We start from the raw sequence: 18,651 nt of genomic DNA on the forward strand, positions 1-18,651 counted from the left end.
GGTGAGCAGCAAAGATTCCCATAACCAGGGAGGCAGGGGCAGACAAGAAATTCACAGCCAACGTGAAAATCAACCCTCAAATCAATGTTTTAACTACCCATATTTCAGTACCTTCCTAAATATAGGCAACCTCTCACAACTCTGGGGCTTTGCCAAAGAGGGGCTTTGCTTTTCTTTATTGCGCTTCGCAGATATTGTGTTTCTTTACAGTCAGCAGCCATCAACATTGAGGCAAAACCCTATGCCAGCAAAAAAAATTACGATTCGCTGAAGGCTCAAATGATGGTTAGCATTTTTAATTAAGGTATGTACACTGGGGTTTTTTTAGACACTTAATAGACTACAGTAAAGTGTAAACATCACTTTTATAGGCACTGGGAAACCAAAACATTCAGTAACTTGCCTTATTGCGAGCCCGCAATATCTGAGGTAGGCCTGTATGTTCAAACTGAGCAAACTTGGAAATTTTTCTTCTTTGTATTCAAGAGCAAGTGCCAGGAAGTGACATCAGGGGAAGGCCCTGGCCTCTACTGTTGTTGGCCCTCCAGAGGAACCGGTTGGCCACTATGCGAGACAGGATGCTGGACTAGGTGGACCACTGCTCTGATCCAGCGGGGTTCTTCTGATGTTCTTATGAAGGCCACTGCCTCTGTGTCCTGTGGCTGGCCCTCCAGAGGAACCGGTTGGCCACTCTGTGAGACAGGATGCTGGACTAGGTGGACCACTGGTCTGATCCAGCAGGGCTCTTCTGATGTTCTTATGAAGGCCACTGCCTCTGTGTCCTGTGGCTGGCCCTCCAGAGGAACCGGTTGGCCACTGTGTGAGACAGGATGTTGGACTAGGTGGACCACTGCTCTGATCCAGCAGGGCTCCCCTGATGGTCATAACAAGGTTTGCTAGCAGGACAGTCAGAGGAAGCATTTGCCACCACCCTCTTTGCAATACTGACATGGCATTTGCAGAGGTCTAAACTGCTTATGGTGTTCTTTTAACCAGCTCTCACAAATCTGGCCACTAGAGCGATGGCTCACGGCCTGGTTAGGGTACAGAGCGGCACAGAGATCTCAGAACTGCAGAGAATTTGCAGGTGGCCGCTCCTGTCGCGCTAAGCTTTGGATGCCAGCCCCGTGCTGCTTCTGCCCACAAGAGCCTTTCACTGCCAATCGCTTCTCCTCTGTGCATGCAAAGGGCGGGAGAGAGGGAGGGAGAAGGGTCAGTGGCAAGTATAAATAGTCTGTGCACTCTCGTTAACCTTCTGTAACAGGCTGTAGCGACTATTAAATGAGAATGACAAAGACGCCTTAAGGTTAGCATTGCAGGCTTCTCCTGGCAGACTCCAAGAGGCAAGAATTCCAGCAGATCACGCTTTCCCATACTGCATCTCCATAATCCTGCTGTCGTTCCTAAAGCTCTCTTAACAAGGTGACTGCACACTCCAGAGGCATTAACTGACTAAGCACGGCCCTCTTTCCTTAGAGGCATGTTGCATCACCAGCTATCTCGTAGATCAGAAAGCAAAGATAAAACTTTGATGAGAAAGCTTGGGAGGTTTTTTGCCCTTTGAAATCAGAGAAGCCAAAAGAAAAAAACCCCAAATAAGTTGTGCTCAGACGTTTTCCGCCACATGGCCGTAATTTACATTTATCAGTAGCAGCCTAGAACTTACAATGCCCAAATGTTCCGCTTTTGTTTGGGGCTTAACTGACAATTACAAAACTCTGAAAATAAACCCCCACCACCCTTTTTGTGGTGCTGAACGTAACAACGACCTTGTGTTTCGAAATTCTGTGCAAAATTGCTACAGAATGTAACATACTGAAAAATCTAAGCTTCCCTATTTTAAAAAAAGTTTATAGCCTTCATGGCTGCAAAAATCAGTCTTGTGTGTAGGTAATGACTGATAAAATTCCCAAAAGAAAAACAGAGGCCTGTGAAGGTTTTCTACTGAATAGGAGATACTAGTTTCAATGCCCAGCCTGTTGCTCTTTCCCCCACAACTAGGAGATCTAAATAAGGAAATGTATGCATGTTTGAATTTGCATAATTTGCATGATTTTCTTTTTACAGGCGCAGATGTAGAGAGTTCACAGCTTCAGGACACTATTTGAAGGGCTGTCACTTGGAAGAGAGCAGGGAGCTGTTCCTGTTGGCAGAAGAGGATAGGACTCGCAATAATGGGGTTAAACTGCGGGCAGAGAGGTACCAGCTGGATATTAGGGGGGGGGAATTATAGTAAGAGTTGCTCGACAGTGGAATCGGCTACCTAGGGAGGTGGTGAGCTCCCCCTCACCGGCAGTCTTTAAGCAGAGGATGGACAAGCACTTGTCAGGGATGCTCTAGGCCAGTGATGGTGAACCTTTTAGAGACCGAGTGCCCAAACTGCAACCCAAAACCCACTTATTTATCGCAAAGTGCCACTGCAGGGAAGGGGGGGCTTTGAACGGCTCCGCGCTCCCTTCAAAGCCCCCGCCGCCCCTGCGCGTGCCCACAGAGAGGGCTCGGCGTGCCGGACTTGGCACGCATGCCATAGGTTCACCAACACGGCTCTAGGCTGATCCAGCATTAAGCAGAGGGTTGGACTAGATGGCCTCTATGGCCCCTCCAAACTCTATTATTCTAATACCGACATCCAAGTAAGCACATAATAAAAATCCTAATCGGCAAATACAGCAAGTGGGAAACTTTTCATTCCCAGTGTGTATCACTTTACTAGACGTAACACCTAAGATCTTAACACAAGGTTATCACTTATGTAATCTGCAAATATGAGAGCCAGAATACAGTAGTGGATGGAGTGTTGGACTAAGACTTCTGAGGGCCTGGGTGCAATATACTGATTCCACGTCTGTATTGCCAACTCAGACTGGCAGCGGCTGTCTGGGGTCTCAGACAGAGGTGTCTCACATCACCTCTAGCCTGAACCTTTTTTACTGGAGGTGTTGGGGGGCTGAACCTAGGGCCTTCTGCATGCCTAGCAGATGCTCTATCACTAAGCCGTAGGCCAGCCCAAGGGGTTCAAATCCCCACTCAGCCAAATAGCTCAGTTGAGGAATCTGGGCCAGTCACTGTACCACCTAGATGCAACACACCAGAGGGACAATGCCCACACTGGCCGACACGCCGTTCACCACACACAAACACAGCGCTATACACAACACATGCTCTATGTTAATAACCAGAAGATTTGGAAGACAGTTCAGAAAAGGCAGTTAACTATAATCAACACGTGCTTTTTAGTATACCATGTGTGGAGAAATGCTTTTTACATTGGAGGTTTGGTTTGCACGAAACCTTCACCTTGAGTGTTAAAATTCTCTCTTTCTTAGCAGAGAACAAGCAGGGGTCGGGAGTCAAGCCTCATCCAGCCCAATGTTTCGGAAACACTAACGGCTCCCTTGCTGGAGACAATGAGATGGGCAAGTCACACCTCCAGCTAGAAGACAAGGAAGCGAAATTTTGGAGGTTTAAAATACTAGAAAGTCTCCTCCTGAAGACTTGAGGAAAGGTTTCTTCGACCCGCGAGGGGTTGGAAAACGGAGAAAATAAAATCTTTGGCTCAGAGGGGCAAGTTCTCTTTGGCTGGTTCTATCTAGGAGGAAGGAGCTCTTGCATCTGTGCTCCTGCTGGCTACCATTGCCATGCAAAGGGCTGTATGGCTGAACAAAGAACCCAAGGTAATGAGAAACTTTTAAAACACTACAACTTCTAAGTGAAAGAGCCTGCCTTAGAGTAAGACCAGGTAGGGCATGTGCATAACGAGTGACAGATGTTGCAGTTTGGAAATACAAATGAGTCCAGGCTAAACATTCTTTCAAGAAGTAAAGCCTTTACTTAACAAATAATTAACAGGTAGTGCAGACCTCTCTCCTCATCTGCAGCAGATCCAGCAAGCACCAAAGGAAGGAACAAGCAAAACAGAAACTAGAAGAAACTTCTAAGGCCCAATGAGCTACTAGGCAACGTCTCACACACACACCCTCAACTGAATAACTTTGCAAATAAATTAACCCCATATATACCTCTCCACCTCTGCAGCATGTTATTCACAGTTATTGGTATCCTAATAGTGAGGGTCAGAGGAACTGTGTGTTTACACTTTTCTTTTGGATTCTTTGCTCAATTGGTTGTTGTTCTTGGATTCTTTGCTCAATTGGTTGTGAACAGGCAGAGACTTGGACAGCTGCTGGTGACCAAACACCTCAGAAGGCAAGATGGAACAGGGTCTGTTGGTGAGTGAGGTTGTTCCGCCTCATCTTGTTATGGCGGGGCTGCAGCTCAGCAGCAGAGTATCTGCTTGGCATTTAGAAAGTCCCAGGTTCAACCCTGGCATTTCCAGTTAAAAGGATCAGGTGAGAGATGATGTGAAAGTCCTCCACCTGAGACCATGGAGAGCCACTGCCAGTCTGACTAGACAATACTGATCTTGATGGACCAATGATCTGATGCAGTATAAGGCTGCTTCATGAATTAATGTGTTATTCTAAAGTTTGGTTTTAACAGGAAACAACGGAATACTTCAACACTGCCAAGACACTGCAAATTTGTGACTCAGTTTAACTGTAACTGCCCTACATGGAGTTTTTCAGAAGGGCAGGGCAATGCAGAAATTGAAGTGAAGCAGAAGCCTGAGGACTCTAGGTACCCAAATTCCAGCCTCAGGGCTACAAAACTTGTACAAAATTGCTCAAGAGCCAAGAATATGCGAAAACCACACTGCAGTTTTCTGCCCCAAGGCAAAAGATACACAGTCAAACCCTTCATTTCATACTTCCTTCTTTTTCAAACTCTAAATTACAGATCAAGAAGACCGAACTGCTGGAATAATATTTAAAAGCCTCTGCTTCATTTAATATTTATTTTGCCCAGCACAGACAGGTTAACAGGGTAAAAGACACACCATTTTACTTCAAAGAATGAGGGAGCAAAGGCAAGTGATAGATTGTACTCGGAATCACGCTCAGAGCTTCATATCATTTTGCACAAAATTCAAAAACAATGATCTTGCCACATGATGAACCCAGCTTACTTTACAGAATATTGGGAAGAGGGAGAGGAAGGAAAGCGGTCAAAGCAATATTCTTGCATAGTCTACTGAAGGGGGATACAGACAAATCAAGTCTCCTTGGAAAAGCCCAGCCCTCCCCCTTAGTCTGCACAGGGTCACTCCTCACATTTCGAAGAGGTACCACCCAAAGAAGTCCAGGGCCGCTGTGCAGAGGAAGGGAATGGCAAACCAACCCTGAAAACCCTACAAAACCACGCAGTGTCAGAAACAGCATTTTCAAGTCATGCCAGAAATACAACACATGGTCATCTCAAGTGCAAATAGTTGTGGATTCTGGAGCTGCTTCTGAAGTCCTGCTGTATACAGGTTCTTTCCTTAGAGTCAGGTACAGGCATAGCAACCCCCATCTACCTTCTGGCTCCTGCAGATGTACCCCATTTCTTTCATCAATGAACTCGGCAGAGCTCTTTCCTAACACCTCAGACAGAAAGAAACAGAAGGGAAAGTTGCTCAGCGTATTTGAAAATAACATAATATTTTAGTGCATGAGAAAAAGCCTACTCTTTTCTAAAAAGCCTTCAAATATTCTTCTCAGCCTCTAACCTTTTTTTTGAACAAGATCTAGCAGAATTAACAGATCTAGGGAACTCAAAAGCTTTCACTATTTGTGTTTGTGCATGTGTCTGCACATGCATGTGTGAGACAGAGAGATTAAAGAAGGTACCACCACTGTTTCTGGAATTTTTCTACAGACCAACAAAAAAGTTTTTGAACAAACCTGAAGCATCGACTTAGGTATAAATAACTTCGAAGCTTCAATTCCGCAAGCACCCTCCTGCTGTTTTATGACTTGCAGCACCGGGTGGTCAATGGGGGCTAGTGATTAAATGGTCCCATCTATGGGGCAGAAGGCTGGACTGAATGAACTCTGGCCCCTTCCAGCTTGATGAATCAGGTTCACAAAACCAAAGAGAAGATGCACAGTTCAAACCATATTGGGGAACAAATGAAATTATCACATAGGTCATTTATGCATGGGAGTTTTACCTGAGGTTCATTGCTCCCTGGACCCACACTTTCCTGTTGGGAATCCATACACCAGCAGTCTGCAAACTCAAATCAAGTCCCTGCCCCTTGAAATGCTGCTTTGTAACTGGCTGTAGGGAGAGAGAAATTCCCTTCTTCCCCCTAAACCCAGTCGCTGCATAAAAAAGCATTTTAAGAACATAAAACAAAAAACGGAGCTATCTGAAAAGAAAGGGGGGGGGAGAAATCCAAGCCTTGGTTTTAAAAAGCCTTCCTTCTGCTCAGAAAGAGCTCAGAGAAAGAAGGAAGTGGGAAGCATTTGAATCCCTCCCTCTAGACATGCTGCTTTGTAACTGGCTGTGAGCGAAACTAAGCTTGCATGTCCCGCACTGTGCCTTATGCACGGAGATTTCAAACCCGGTTCACCAGATTAGAGTCCGCTGCTCTTAACTACTACCCTACGCTGGTTCATAACCACTACACCGTGCCAGCCAAGATGCTGCATCTGCTACATCAACTGCAACGCTTCAGTATGTGCTAAGAGGCAGACTCAAGCCAAGAAGAGAGGTGGACAGGTTATGCGTGCTGCCTGGGAAGAGCCCAGGCAGCTCGAACCATCGATGCTGCCTGGGGAGTGGCACAGTGAGGGGAGTGGCACAGAATCGCACAGCTGGATTGAAAGGCACCATCCATCCTTTGGGCAGCTTGGAGCGCTTCTGAGGCTGGAATACACCTTGCTCTTCCTGCAGTCAGGCACAGGCAGCGCTGGGCATTCCTTGTGAGCAGGACAGGGGAGGGGCCATGGCTCAATGGCAGAGCATCTGCTTGGCATGCAGAGGGTCCCAGGTTCAATCCCCGGCATCTCCAGTTCAAGGGACCAGGCAAGTAAGTGATGTGAAAGACCCCTGTCTGAGACCCTGGAGAGCTGCTGCCAGTCTGAGTAGAAAATACTGACTCTGATGGACCGAGTCTGATTTAGTATAAGGCAGCTTCATGTGATCCTGCATTGAGCAGGTTGTTGGACTAGATGGCCAGTATGGCCCCTTCCAACAGTGTTGGCTGCGGACTCCAGTTGCCAACCTCCAGGTGGTGGCTGGAGATCTCCTGCTATTACAACTGATCTCCAGTTGTAATACTGTAATATTGGGGATGGGCGGTGGCTCAGTGGTAGAGCCCCTGCTTGGCATGCAGAAGGTCCCAGGTTCAATCCCTGGCATCTCCAGTTAAAGGGACCATGCAGGTAGATGATCTGAAAGATTCTGCTTGAGACCATGGAGAGCTGCTGCTGGTCTGAGTAGACAATACTGACTTTGTGGCTCAGTGGTAGAGCATCTGCTTGGCATGCAGTAGGTCCCAGGTTCAATCCCTGGCATCTCCAGTTAAAGGGACCAGGCAAGTAGGTGATGTGAAAGACCCCCTGCCTGAGACCCTGGAGAGCCGCTGCCAGTCTGAGTAGACAATACTGACTTTAATGGACCAAGGGTCTGATTCAGGATAAGGCAGCTTCATGTATTCATGTGACACAGCTAGATTCCCCCCCCCTTTAAGCCTATAAGAGGAATTTGCCTAAGAGAGGGGAGGGGCTTGAATGCCAAGCCATGCTCTGAAGCAGCCTTGCGTATGACCCTCACCCAGATAATGTGTCACTACTATGGCCTCTAAGGGGCAGGCTACAACTCTAACCAGAACAACCGTTTTTGTTGGCTGGTCATATGAGAATAATTAGACTGAACGGCAGAAAGTGCGGCCATAGGAGCTGCCCTTTCAGCAGGACCACCGAATCCGACTGCCAGATTTTAAATCCCTCTGAAGTTTACGAGCTCCGCATCAAAGCATCATGCCTGAATAACCGAGTCCACGCCAAAGGATAAGCTGATGCCTGAATAACCGAGTCCACGCCAAAGGCAGTGCCCCTTTAACATCTTCAGAAACAACAGACACTTTGAAGACGAGGACGCTCATTAAGGGCTCTCGTCTCTACCAAGTATCTGTCACCTGAATATTTAAGTAGCCCCAAAGGAGGAAAATAATTTCAGGGCAGCAGGCCACTGTCAATATTTCAGCTTTAAATAAAACATCACCCAAAGCCATACCAGGAAATACTGTCTATTATAAAAATGAATTTACCCTACGGGCAAAATAATGGCTGGTGGAGGCCAAGCTGAGTGCCTGTCCCTTTGTTATGGATAGTTTCAGACTGATTCTACCTATAGATGCTGACAAGAGAGTTGCCAGTAGGGTTGGGAAATACCTGGAGATTTTGGGGGTGGAGCCTGAGGAGGGCAGGGTCTGGGGAGGGACTTCAATGCCATAGAGTCCAATTGCCAAAGCGGCCATTTTCTCCAGGGGTACTGATCTCTATTGGCTGGAGATCAGTTGTAATAGCGGGAGATCTCCAGCTAGTACCTGGAGGTTGGCTACCCTATCCATGCCTTAGTCCTTACGGTGCATTTTTGATGCAGCAGACCTCCATGGCTGCTCCTCTGGTAGCCTGCTGCAGGGTGTGGCCACAGTAGGGTTGCCAGCTCCGGGCTGGGAAATACCTGGAGATTTTTTGGGGGCGGAGGCTGAGGAGGGCGGGGTTTGGGGAGGGACTTCAATGCCATAGAGTCCAATGGCCAAAGCGGCCATTTTCTCCAGGGGAACAGATCTCTGTTGGCTGGAGATCAGTTGTAATAGCAGAAGATCTCCAGCTAGTACCTGGAGGGTGGCAACCCGAGCTGACAGGGTCCTTGGGAGCGTGACGGCCTCCACTTACGCTCTGGACCCATGCCCATCGTTGCTTTTGAAATCTTGCCGGGAAAAGATTCTGGAGCTGTTAGTGAAAACCATCAACTCCTCCCTGATCGAGGGGGCCCTCTCCAGGCCTTGGAAGGAGGCAGTTATTAGCCCTCTGCTCAAAAAACCTCTCAGCAGCCTTTGAAAGTTGATTGTTCTTATCCAACATGAATATGGAGTTGGTACTAAGGGCACAGCCCTTCAGTGGTTCCTCTCTTTTCTGTCTGGCTGGACACAGGTCACCACGGGAGATGCAGGATCAACCGGGTGGAATTTATCTTGTGGGGCGTCGCAGGGCTCTGTTCTCTCACCCATGCTCTTTAATATACATATGAGGCCGCTGAATTAGATTGTTTAGAGCTTTGAGGTTGGGCGTCACCAATAAGCAGATGACACCCAGCTCTGCATTTCATTATTCGAGCCTCCAGATGTGTCGGTCTTGCATCTGAACAGTACTTTGAGGCTGTGCTTAGGTGGCTAAGAAGAAGAAGAAGAGTTGGTTTTTATATGCTGAATTTCTCTACCACTTAAGGAACAATCAAACCGGCCTACAATCACCTGCCCTTCCCCTCCCCACAAAAGACACCTTGTAAGGTAGGTGGGGCTGAGAGAGCACTGAGAGAACTGTGTCTATCCCAAGGACACCCAGCTGGCTTCATGTACAGGAATGGGGAAACAAATCACCAAATTAGCGTCTGCCGCTCATGTGGAGGAGCAGGGAATCAAACCCGGTTCTCCAGATCAGAGTCCACCACTCCAAACCACCGCTCTTAACCGCTACAATGCGCTGGCTCTCTAAGGCAGAACAAGCAAGCTAAATCCATATGTCTTCCATATAATATGTGTGCAATTATCAACCTGGTAAAACAATGTGTTTTACCAGGTTGATAATAAGACTGCTGGACTTGATGGATCTTGGTCTGATCCAGCATGGCTTTTCTGGTACTGCCCTTCATGAAGAACCTCCAGGGCCCTGAGGGTCAGGCAACTCTGTGGGGTGCTCCTTCCAATCACAAAACCCACCTTTCTTAGTGATTTTTAACCTATCTGGTTTAATCTATAGAAATGCTCATTTTGTTCACCGCAATATCGGCCACATGAACGTACAAAAGAAAACCTTCCCCAAGCATGAAGTGCCACACCGCTTACATTCCCAAAGAATACAACTTGGACTATCAGTGAAAGGTAATTAAAATGCATTTGGAGTTGCGGCAGAATTATAATGCTTTAGACACTGCAGATGAGCACATTGTGACAGAAGACAGTCATAGATTCAGTAAGATTCGTCTTCTTTGCAAGTGACGATATTCCCTTCAGCACAAATCATTTTTTCAAGGCCTCAATGCACACAGGGAGCTATCCAGAAATGGATACATCAGAACAGTAAAGTGTGAATAAGCAAATGAAAGAAAAGAAACATTCGCCCACATATTAGATCTAGCACAATTTCCTTTGGTATCAGTATTTAATTGTTCAGTTTTACAGTTTGTCACTGATGCACACCAAATATTGGCTGTTTAAGCCTTGCGAGGCAGTCTTTCAAAAGCTCTCAACAGAAGGAAAATTAGCTAATACAAATGACTGAACAGGTCATTTTACTATGCCCATAATTCAGCAATTGTATTATAACAGTGCATCTAGTTGTCACATTAACACTCCCAAACTTCAAACCATTCAACTTATCCTCCAAGGATGTGATTATCTCATTCAAAACCTTGTTACCAGGAGATCTTCATTTCCATGCACTGGTAATAGCTTAATATTACACAAAGATTACTTATTCTGTCAATTGTTTTATTTTATGAATGCAAAACAGTTGCTCAAACTGTTCTGTGATGATTCCCTACTAATGATCCAGTTCTTTGGGGGGGGGGGAATAGCATTATGTTATCTGTGACACTACTGAATGATAAACTGACTCCTTGAGGGGGGGGTCTGAGGAAAGACTGAGAATAAAAGAACCTCTGCCTTCAAGTAAACCATTTCCCTGAAGAAGGCTACCTTCAGCTATTTTGGGCTCAGTGCCCAACTCTTGCCCCCTGACCTGGATGGCCCAGGCTAGCCTGATCTCGTCAGATCTCAGAAGCTAAGCAGGGTCAGCCCTGCTTAGTATTTGGATGGGAGACCACCAAGGAATACCAGGGTTGCTGTGCAGAGGAAGGCACTGGCAAACCACCTCTGATAGTCTCTTGCCATGAAAACCCCAAAAAGGGGTTGCCATAAGTCGGCTGCGACTTGACGGCACTTTACACACACACCCAACTCTTACTAGATATAATTTTAACAGAGAATGGCAACCCTCACTGAGTTTTCAGATGCATCTTGCTGCAATCTACCCAAAATAAGACTAGATGCATCACTAGCATAGCAGAACTACAATCCCCATGTTATCATGGTATGTCTTATGAACGCTGTTTGTTCATACATTCCATATGTGTGTGTGTGTGTGTGTGTGTGTGTGTGTGTGTGTGTGTGTGTGTTAAGTGCCATCAAGTCACTTCCAACTCATGGAGACCCTATGAATCAATCTCCTCCAAAACATCCTATCTTTAACAGCCTCGCTCAGGTCTTGCAAATTGAGGGCTGTGGCTTCTTTGATTGAGTCAATCCATCCCTTGTTGGGTCTTCCTCTTTTCCTGCTGCCTTCAACTTTTCCTAGCATGATTGTCTTTTCCAGTGACTCTTGTCTCCTCATAATGCGAACAAAGTTCGACACCCTCATTTTAGTCATTTTAGCTTCTAGGGTCAGTTCAGGCTTGATTTGATCTGTAACCCACTGATTCTTTTTTTTTGGCAGTCCACAGTATCCGTAACACTCTCCTCCAACACCACATTTCAAAGCAATCTCCAAACTGTCTAAAAATAAGCCATTATATAGCTGCAGTATGAAAAGCCCCATGTGCTTCCGTTAAACACACTTTATTCACTTGGGAGAAGTCAAAGGTCATAAGCATATGCAGAACAAAGCAAAATTCTGGAGACTGCAGGCTAACGGGGGGAGAAGGGGGGGAAACATTTCACAGGGAAATACTGAGCGTCTATGGTGTTAGGACACGAGAACTTAACGCAAGGCAATCAGTAAGGATGCCCCAAAGCAAATATTTAAAAATGGGGAAAAAAGTATTAGAAGCAGTCAGAACATTTCACTGCTACTATTAAAAACCAACACAGCATCATAAAAAGGAATGATACTCCAGTTCCAAGCAAGCTAGCAGCTGCAGCACAAAATGAATTCCTCGCACCTAATTAAATTAAAGGTTTAAACATTAAATAAGGAGGGGGGTTCTACAAATGATAACAGCCAGAGCGGCACAGCTGAGGTCCCCCTCTGTTTTCAGCATGCCACCACTCCAAACCACTCTCGGCTGTTAGCAACCGAACATGGATTTTTTCCACCTGAAAGTGCTGAGATAAACAGCTTCGCCCAAACTCAAGCCTTTCGAGCATGTGAAGTCGTGCTACATTCTCACAGCAACAGCTAAAATAATCCATTCTCCAGCAACCCGATTTTGACAGATTCTCCTCGCTGCCAAACACAGTGTCATCCACACCGCAGGCGACAAAGGTTTCCCTAAGAACACAAAGCTAAAGTAAAGAGCGGTTTTCTCCTACTGGTTTCGATTCAAATCCACTGATCTTCTTTTCCTTACCAATATGTCCCAAAACAGCGAACGCTTACTGTAATGTACCAGATAGCACAACTGCATAGAAGGCATGCGAGGGAGACAGGTTTTCAATGCAGCCAGACTCCGGCTAGTTTCCGTGCTTTGTTTATCTGATCGAGTGCGTTCTCTGCTGTTACATCTTATGCACGTTCGACTATCAAGATTTAACAAGTTTGCAGGGCTTGCCGGGGCTCGGTGAACAAGGGCTTAAACGCCGTACGCTCATCATCCGGCTTCTCCGGCGCTCAGCAGAGAGGCTCCAAGCTAGAACAGCAGGGCAGAAGCATAACACCAAGCCGATTACAGAGATAACCACTCTGCTATGAACTGGCACTAAACAGAGCATGCCTCGAAGCCTTGCACACATCCCATTCCCCGCTCTGCATTCACCCACCCCCCACCCCTTGACATCTGGGGGGAACAGAACATCCATCACAGTGAATAATATGCTGCCAGAGAAATTGGGAAGTGAAGGGCATGAAGTCTTTAATTAGAAAAAGCACCACAAAGGCAGGCAGCCAGCCATCTGCAGACCAGGATCTGTGCGGAGAAGGGTAATCTCCTCCCACACTCCTGTGAGGGGCCGTGGCTCAGTGGTAGAGCCTCTGCTTGGCATGCAGAAGGTCCCCGGTTCAATCCCCCGCATCTCCAGTTAGAGGGACCAGGCAAGTAAGCTATGGGAAAGACCTCTGCCTGAGACCCTGGAGAGCCGCTGCCGGTCTGAGTAGACCACTGGTTCCCAACCGGGGGTCCGTGGACCCCCAGGGGTCCGCGAGAACTAAATTAAGGTCCACGAAACAAAGTTATAAACCCATAATAAATTATTATTTTCAATTAAAAGTTCCCTATTATAAAAACATATATTCAAATATTATTCTAAGTTTAATGTTTAAATTAAACTTGGTTAAAATTTGGTTTGTTTATTATTTCAATTCATAGCTCGCCCTCCTCGGCCAAGGCCAGGCTCAGGGCGACAACAGCAATAAAATCAAATAAATATGTCAATAAAACAAATACTAAAACACAGCACAGAAATCCTGTTAAAACCATAGGTGGCGCATAAGATCGGAAACCATTTGCTGAAAGGCTGATTAAAGTTTATTTTCAAATCCTCGGAATTTTTATTTTGAACCTTGGGGTCCCTGCTCCGAACCAAAAAAGTCCTAGTGGTCCCTGGCCAAAAAAAGGTTGGGAACCACTGGAGTAGACAGTACTGACTTTGAAGGACCGAGGATCTGATTCAGGATAAGGCAGCTTAATGTGTTCAATGTGAATACCAAGTTAGAAAAGTTGTTTGCGTACATCTCCGCCGATGTTCCAATGCACGGTTGGAAATACCGTGGACGGGTAAACAAAGAGCCGGCTCAGTGGGAAGACACTTCTACGGCTTAAGGGCACCAATCTGACGTCCACGGCTCAGGGAGCCCGGCCCACCCCACCCCACCCCTTTCTAGAGTGCCCCCCATGCAACAAGCACGACTATTTTGCCTGGTAACCCCACGACTCAGCCCAAATAGGAGGAGGAAAACCAGCTCTGAGATACGTATCAGCCTGCAGGCAAACGCGAGGCTCCAAGGAAACCGGCTCGGCCGCTGAGCAGGGATTAGCCCGAGCACGTGCCCTCCAAGCTGTGCCCAACATCTGGAAAAAGCAAGGCACCGAGACAACAACAGGGCCGCACAGCCAGTCCCTGACCCCAGAACCCCACTGCCGCCCCAGTGTGCCCCAGGTTTAGAAAGCTCCTTGCGCTCCCCCGTTCCTTCTCCCTCTAACTCTCCCCCAAAGGATCAACTCCTAAGAGGAAGCAAGCGGAAGGTAAGCACCCAGTGCTCACAAAGAGAGAGATCCCTCTCCTAGGCTAGTCACAGCTCTCTTTTTGGGCTAGTCACAGCTCTCTTAGAGCTCTCTCAGGCCCACCTCCCTCACAGGATGCCTGTTGTGGGGAGGGGAAGGAGACTGTAAGCCGGTTTGATTCCATTAAAGTCGGCATATAAAAACCAACTCTTCTTCTTCGTCTCCTAAAGTAAACGTGAACCAAAGTTCCCAGGGAGCAGACTGCCTTTATGCTCCATCTGGTTTTGTTAACTTGCAAGTCAAGGCACACCGGCTAGCTATCACCTGCTTGTGTACCCTTCCCTCCCTCCAACTTCTCCCAGTACAAAAGCACTCCCTCCCCACCAGTACAATCCACTGATCCTCCTACAGTTGGAGGGGGGCATTTTTTGGGGGGGAGGGGGAAACCCACTCTGCTCAACCCACACATCCCTCCTACCAAAGCCCCTCCACCCCTCCTCCAGGGACCTCCCCTGCCAACACCTCTGAGGCCTTCCTCCTCCCCAGCTGACCCTGCGGGTTCTCCACCCCCCACGGCCCTGCCAGATGTCTTGCCCAGGCGAGCCCACCCGCCTCGCTTTCCGCCTTCTGAAGCCATCCAGCTCCCACACAAAGCCGTTCTCGCCAGCACCGCTCCGCCTGCCCAACAACCCTGCGCTCTCTTCATCCCCACCAACAAGAAGGGCCATAGCTCAGTGGTAGAGCATCTGCTTGGCATGCAGGAGGTCCCAGGTTCAACCCCCCGGCCATCTCCAGTTAAAGGGACTAGGCAAGTAGGTGATGGGAAAGACCCCTGCCTGAGACCCCGGAGAGCCGCTGCCGGTCTGAGCAGACAATACTGACTTGGATGGACCGAGGGTCTGATTCAGTATAAGGCAGCTTGACGTGTTCGAGAAACCCCTCACCCTCAACCACCCCCAGGATTCCTCCTGGAAAGGACAATAAATTCTTCCTGTTTCTCCCCAGCCTCATCAGGGGCTTTGTCCAAGTCACTGCTCCCCCTCGCACCCCAAAAATCCCTTCCCCAGTCCAAAATTCCTATTAGGCATCTGCCAGGGGGCATCTTCTCCCACCCTCACCATGCCAGTGTCTTCAGGCTCCATGCCAAAAAGCACTCAATTCTTTCAGTTTAATTCCCTCCCCATCACACACACACCCCTGCAAGCCCCAGCTCCCTGGACCCTCTCTGCTTCCCAAACCCTAGCTGCTTCCTTTGCTACCTGCCCCTGGATGCCCCTCTTAACTCACCCAATCCCTTCCTTGCCAGCCCGACTCCCAAGGGCCTTCCCCTCCTACTTGAACCATATCCCTGACTCCAAACAGTTCTCCCCCTCCCCTGGGCTAAAAAGGTTGTTCTCTGGGGAGGGGCCGTGGCTTGGCATGCAGAAGGGCCCTAGGTTCAATCCCAGGCATCTCCAGTTAAAGGGACCAGGCAAGTAGGTGATGTGAAAGTCCTCAGTCTGAGACCCTGGAGAGCTACTGCTGGTCTGAGTGGACAATACTGACTTTGATGGACCAAGGGGCTGATCCAGTATACGGCAGCTTCATGTGTGTTTCCCCAAATCACCAGACTCACTCCCAACACAAAGTCCCCCTCTGCAAAACATCATGCCCCCTCCAAGTCCCACGCAAAAAGAGCTCCCAAAGCAACCCTCTTCTCAAATTATCCCTTCAAAACTAGGCCCCCCTTTGCAAATCGTCACACCCCGTCCCCAAAAGAGGTCCATACCCCTTGCCTATCAGCCCCCCATTTCCCCTCCAGATGGGGTCCCCCTTCTCAAGTTATCAGTACAAAAATTAGTCCAGCCTTTTGCAAATTTTAATTCCCTCCTCCTCCAAAAAATGGGGTCCCCTTCTCAACCAAGAAGAGGCCACCCTTCACAAGCCATCACACCTGGACCCCAAAAGAGACCTATCCCCCTTTGCCAACCATCACCGCTCCAGCTCCCCTTCTCAAGTTATCTGTCCAAAAAGCACCCCCTTTGCAAATTACCATCCTACCCCCACAAAAAATGGAGTCCTCTTCCTGAATTATCACTCACAGAAGAGGCCCCCCCTTTGCAAATTATCACCCCACTCTCTAAAAGGGGATCTCTTTTTGCCAATCACCCCCCCCCCACACACACACACACAGAGAGAGAGAGCCATGCCCCACAGCAAAGTCCCAGATTCTCTGAGCGCGTGCAGAAGCCAGCTGTGCGACTCCGAAAAGGTTTCCTGGAGAGATCAACGTGGCCAGTTTTCAGGTACCATTTTTTGGGGGGGGGGGTCCTTTTTTTTTTTTTTTTTTTTGATTGCAAGGAAAATACTGGGAGAATCGGGGGGAGTTTTGGGGGGGAGATCCCTGTTCTCCTCAAGGAAGGGCGTTCATTCAAAAGGGATATTCTGCAAGGGGGAGCGCTCGGGGCTTCCCCCCTCCTTCTGGGGAGGTCCTGATTTCGGGGACCCCCCCCTTTTTGGGAAGGGGGAGAGCCCCCTTCGAACCCCCTCCCTCCAATTATGCGTCCCCGAGTATGCAAAATAAAGAAGTGTGCAAAATAAAGAATTCTGCAAAATACAGAATTCTGCAAAATAAAGAAGTGTGCAAAATACAGAATTCTGCAAAATAAAGAAGTGTGCAAAATACAGAATTCTGCAAAATAAAGAATTGTGCAAAATACAGAATTCTGCAAAAGAATTCTGCAAAATACAGAATTCTGCAAAATACAGAATTGTGCAAAATACAGAATTCTGCAAAAGAATTGTGCAAAATACAGAATTGTGCAAAATACAGAATTGTGCAAAAGAATTCTGCAAAATAAAGAATTGTGCAAAATAAAGAAAAGGCAAGCCGACCCCCCACACACACACCAGTCACGATTTCTCGGCCAGCCCCCTCCCCAATCAAAACCACCCTCGTTAAGGGACCCCCCAGGGCGCCCCCTCCCCATGCAGGCAACTTCCCCCCCCTCGTTCCCTCCTTCACCCCCCCATTAGCACGTCTATCCCCCCCCCAAAAAAAGCAGCCCCCCACTCACCCCAGCACCACCAGCTCGCCGTATTTGACGGGCTCCTTGTTGGGCGCGCAGTGCTCCTCCTGGCCGGGAGAAAACATGGGGCCGCCGCCGCCAAACGCCGCTATAATCCCATAAGGAGGGAGGGGGGGGACGGAGATTTTGGAGGGGGGGGGAGAGGCGAGACGACGCCCGATAAATAAAGTCAATAAGGGAGGGGAAAAGTCCGCGCGCTGCACGGCCGCCGCGCGTCGAAAGAGCGAGCGGGCGGTCGGGCGGGCTGTTTCCTTCTTTCTTGTTGTTTCCGCCGCTCGATGCGCCTTTCGGCTTCCTGCGCCCGCCGGCGCGGAATCCCCCTCCTCCCGTTGCTGCTGCTGCTGCTGCTCCTTCCCCGACTCAACGTCCGCCGCGCGCGCCAGCCAGCCAGCGCTCGCTCGACGGCAACGGCCGCAACTGCCCGCCGGAGAGACCAATCTGCGCCTCGGACGCGGGGAGGAGGCTTCGTCATAGGGGAGGCGTGGAAAGCTCCGCCCTCCCTTCCCCGGCTTCTTTCGCGACACGGCCCCCCCCCGGGCTTCGCTTTAAGAGAGCGATGGTACGGTCCGGCCTGTTATGTAAACATGGAGTAAAGGGGAGGCGGGAGGGGCGGCTCTTAAAGGGCCCCCGCAAGAGATGGATCCGTGCCTCCTACCCTAAAGAAGGATTTTGCAAAAATTGTGCATAAAGTTTATAAAAAGTGAAATACAAGAATAATTTAATTATTTGTGTCTGATGGGCTGAGGAATCGTCTGCGATGTAGTGATGCAAATTTAATTATTCTTGTATTTCATAAATTTCATACACAATTTTTGTAAAATTCTCTTTGGGTCCTTTGGGGGTTTTTGGGTTGAAAAGTGCAATATTATAATAATTAAATTATTTGTGTCTGATGTGCTGTGGAATCGTCTGTGATATTGTGATGCAAATTTAATTATTCTTGTATTTCATAAATTGTATGCACAATTTTTGTAAAATTCTCTTTGGGTCCTTTGGGGTTTTTTGGGATGAAAAGTGCAATATTATAATAATTAAATTATTTGTGTCTGATGCGCTGAGGAATCGTCTGTGATATTGTGATGCAAATTTAATTCTTGTATTTCAAAAAATTTATACACAGTTTTTGTAAAATTCTGTTTCTTTGGATCCTTTGGATTTTCTTTGGATGAAAAGTGAAATAGAAGAATAATTAAATTATTTGTGTCGGATGTACTGAGGAATTGTCTGTTGTACAGTGACACAAATTTAATTATTCTTGTATTTCAAAAATTTTATACAGTTTTTGTAAAATTCTTTTTCTTTGGATTTTCTTTGG

The 18,651-nt window shown here is 47.7% G+C and overlaps 1 protein-coding gene across 1 annotated transcript in view; it reads right to left on the minus strand.

The window, feature by feature from the left end:
- The window catches only part of PELI2 (pellino E3 ubiquitin protein ligase family member 2), a 107,667-nt gene extending 90,216 nt beyond the window's left edge, over nucleotides 1-17,451 (minus strand). Inside the window, exon 1 of the mRNA XM_056852164.1 lies at nucleotides 17,325-17,451. Within this exon, the coding sequence (XP_056708142.1) occupies nucleotides 17,325-17,401 (77 nt within the window). The 5' untranslated portion in view covers nucleotides 17,402-17,451. The remainder of the gene's footprint in view (nucleotides 1-17,324) is intronic.
- Nucleotides 17,452-18,651: the final 1,200 nt, after the last annotated feature.

Source organism: Euleptes europaea, chromosome 6 (genome assembly GCF_029931775.1).
Source record: "Euleptes europaea isolate rEulEur1 chromosome 6, rEulEur1.hap1, whole genome shotgun sequence".
Taxonomy (NCBI): Eukaryota; Metazoa; Chordata; class Lepidosauria; order Squamata; family Sphaerodactylidae; genus Euleptes; species Euleptes europaea.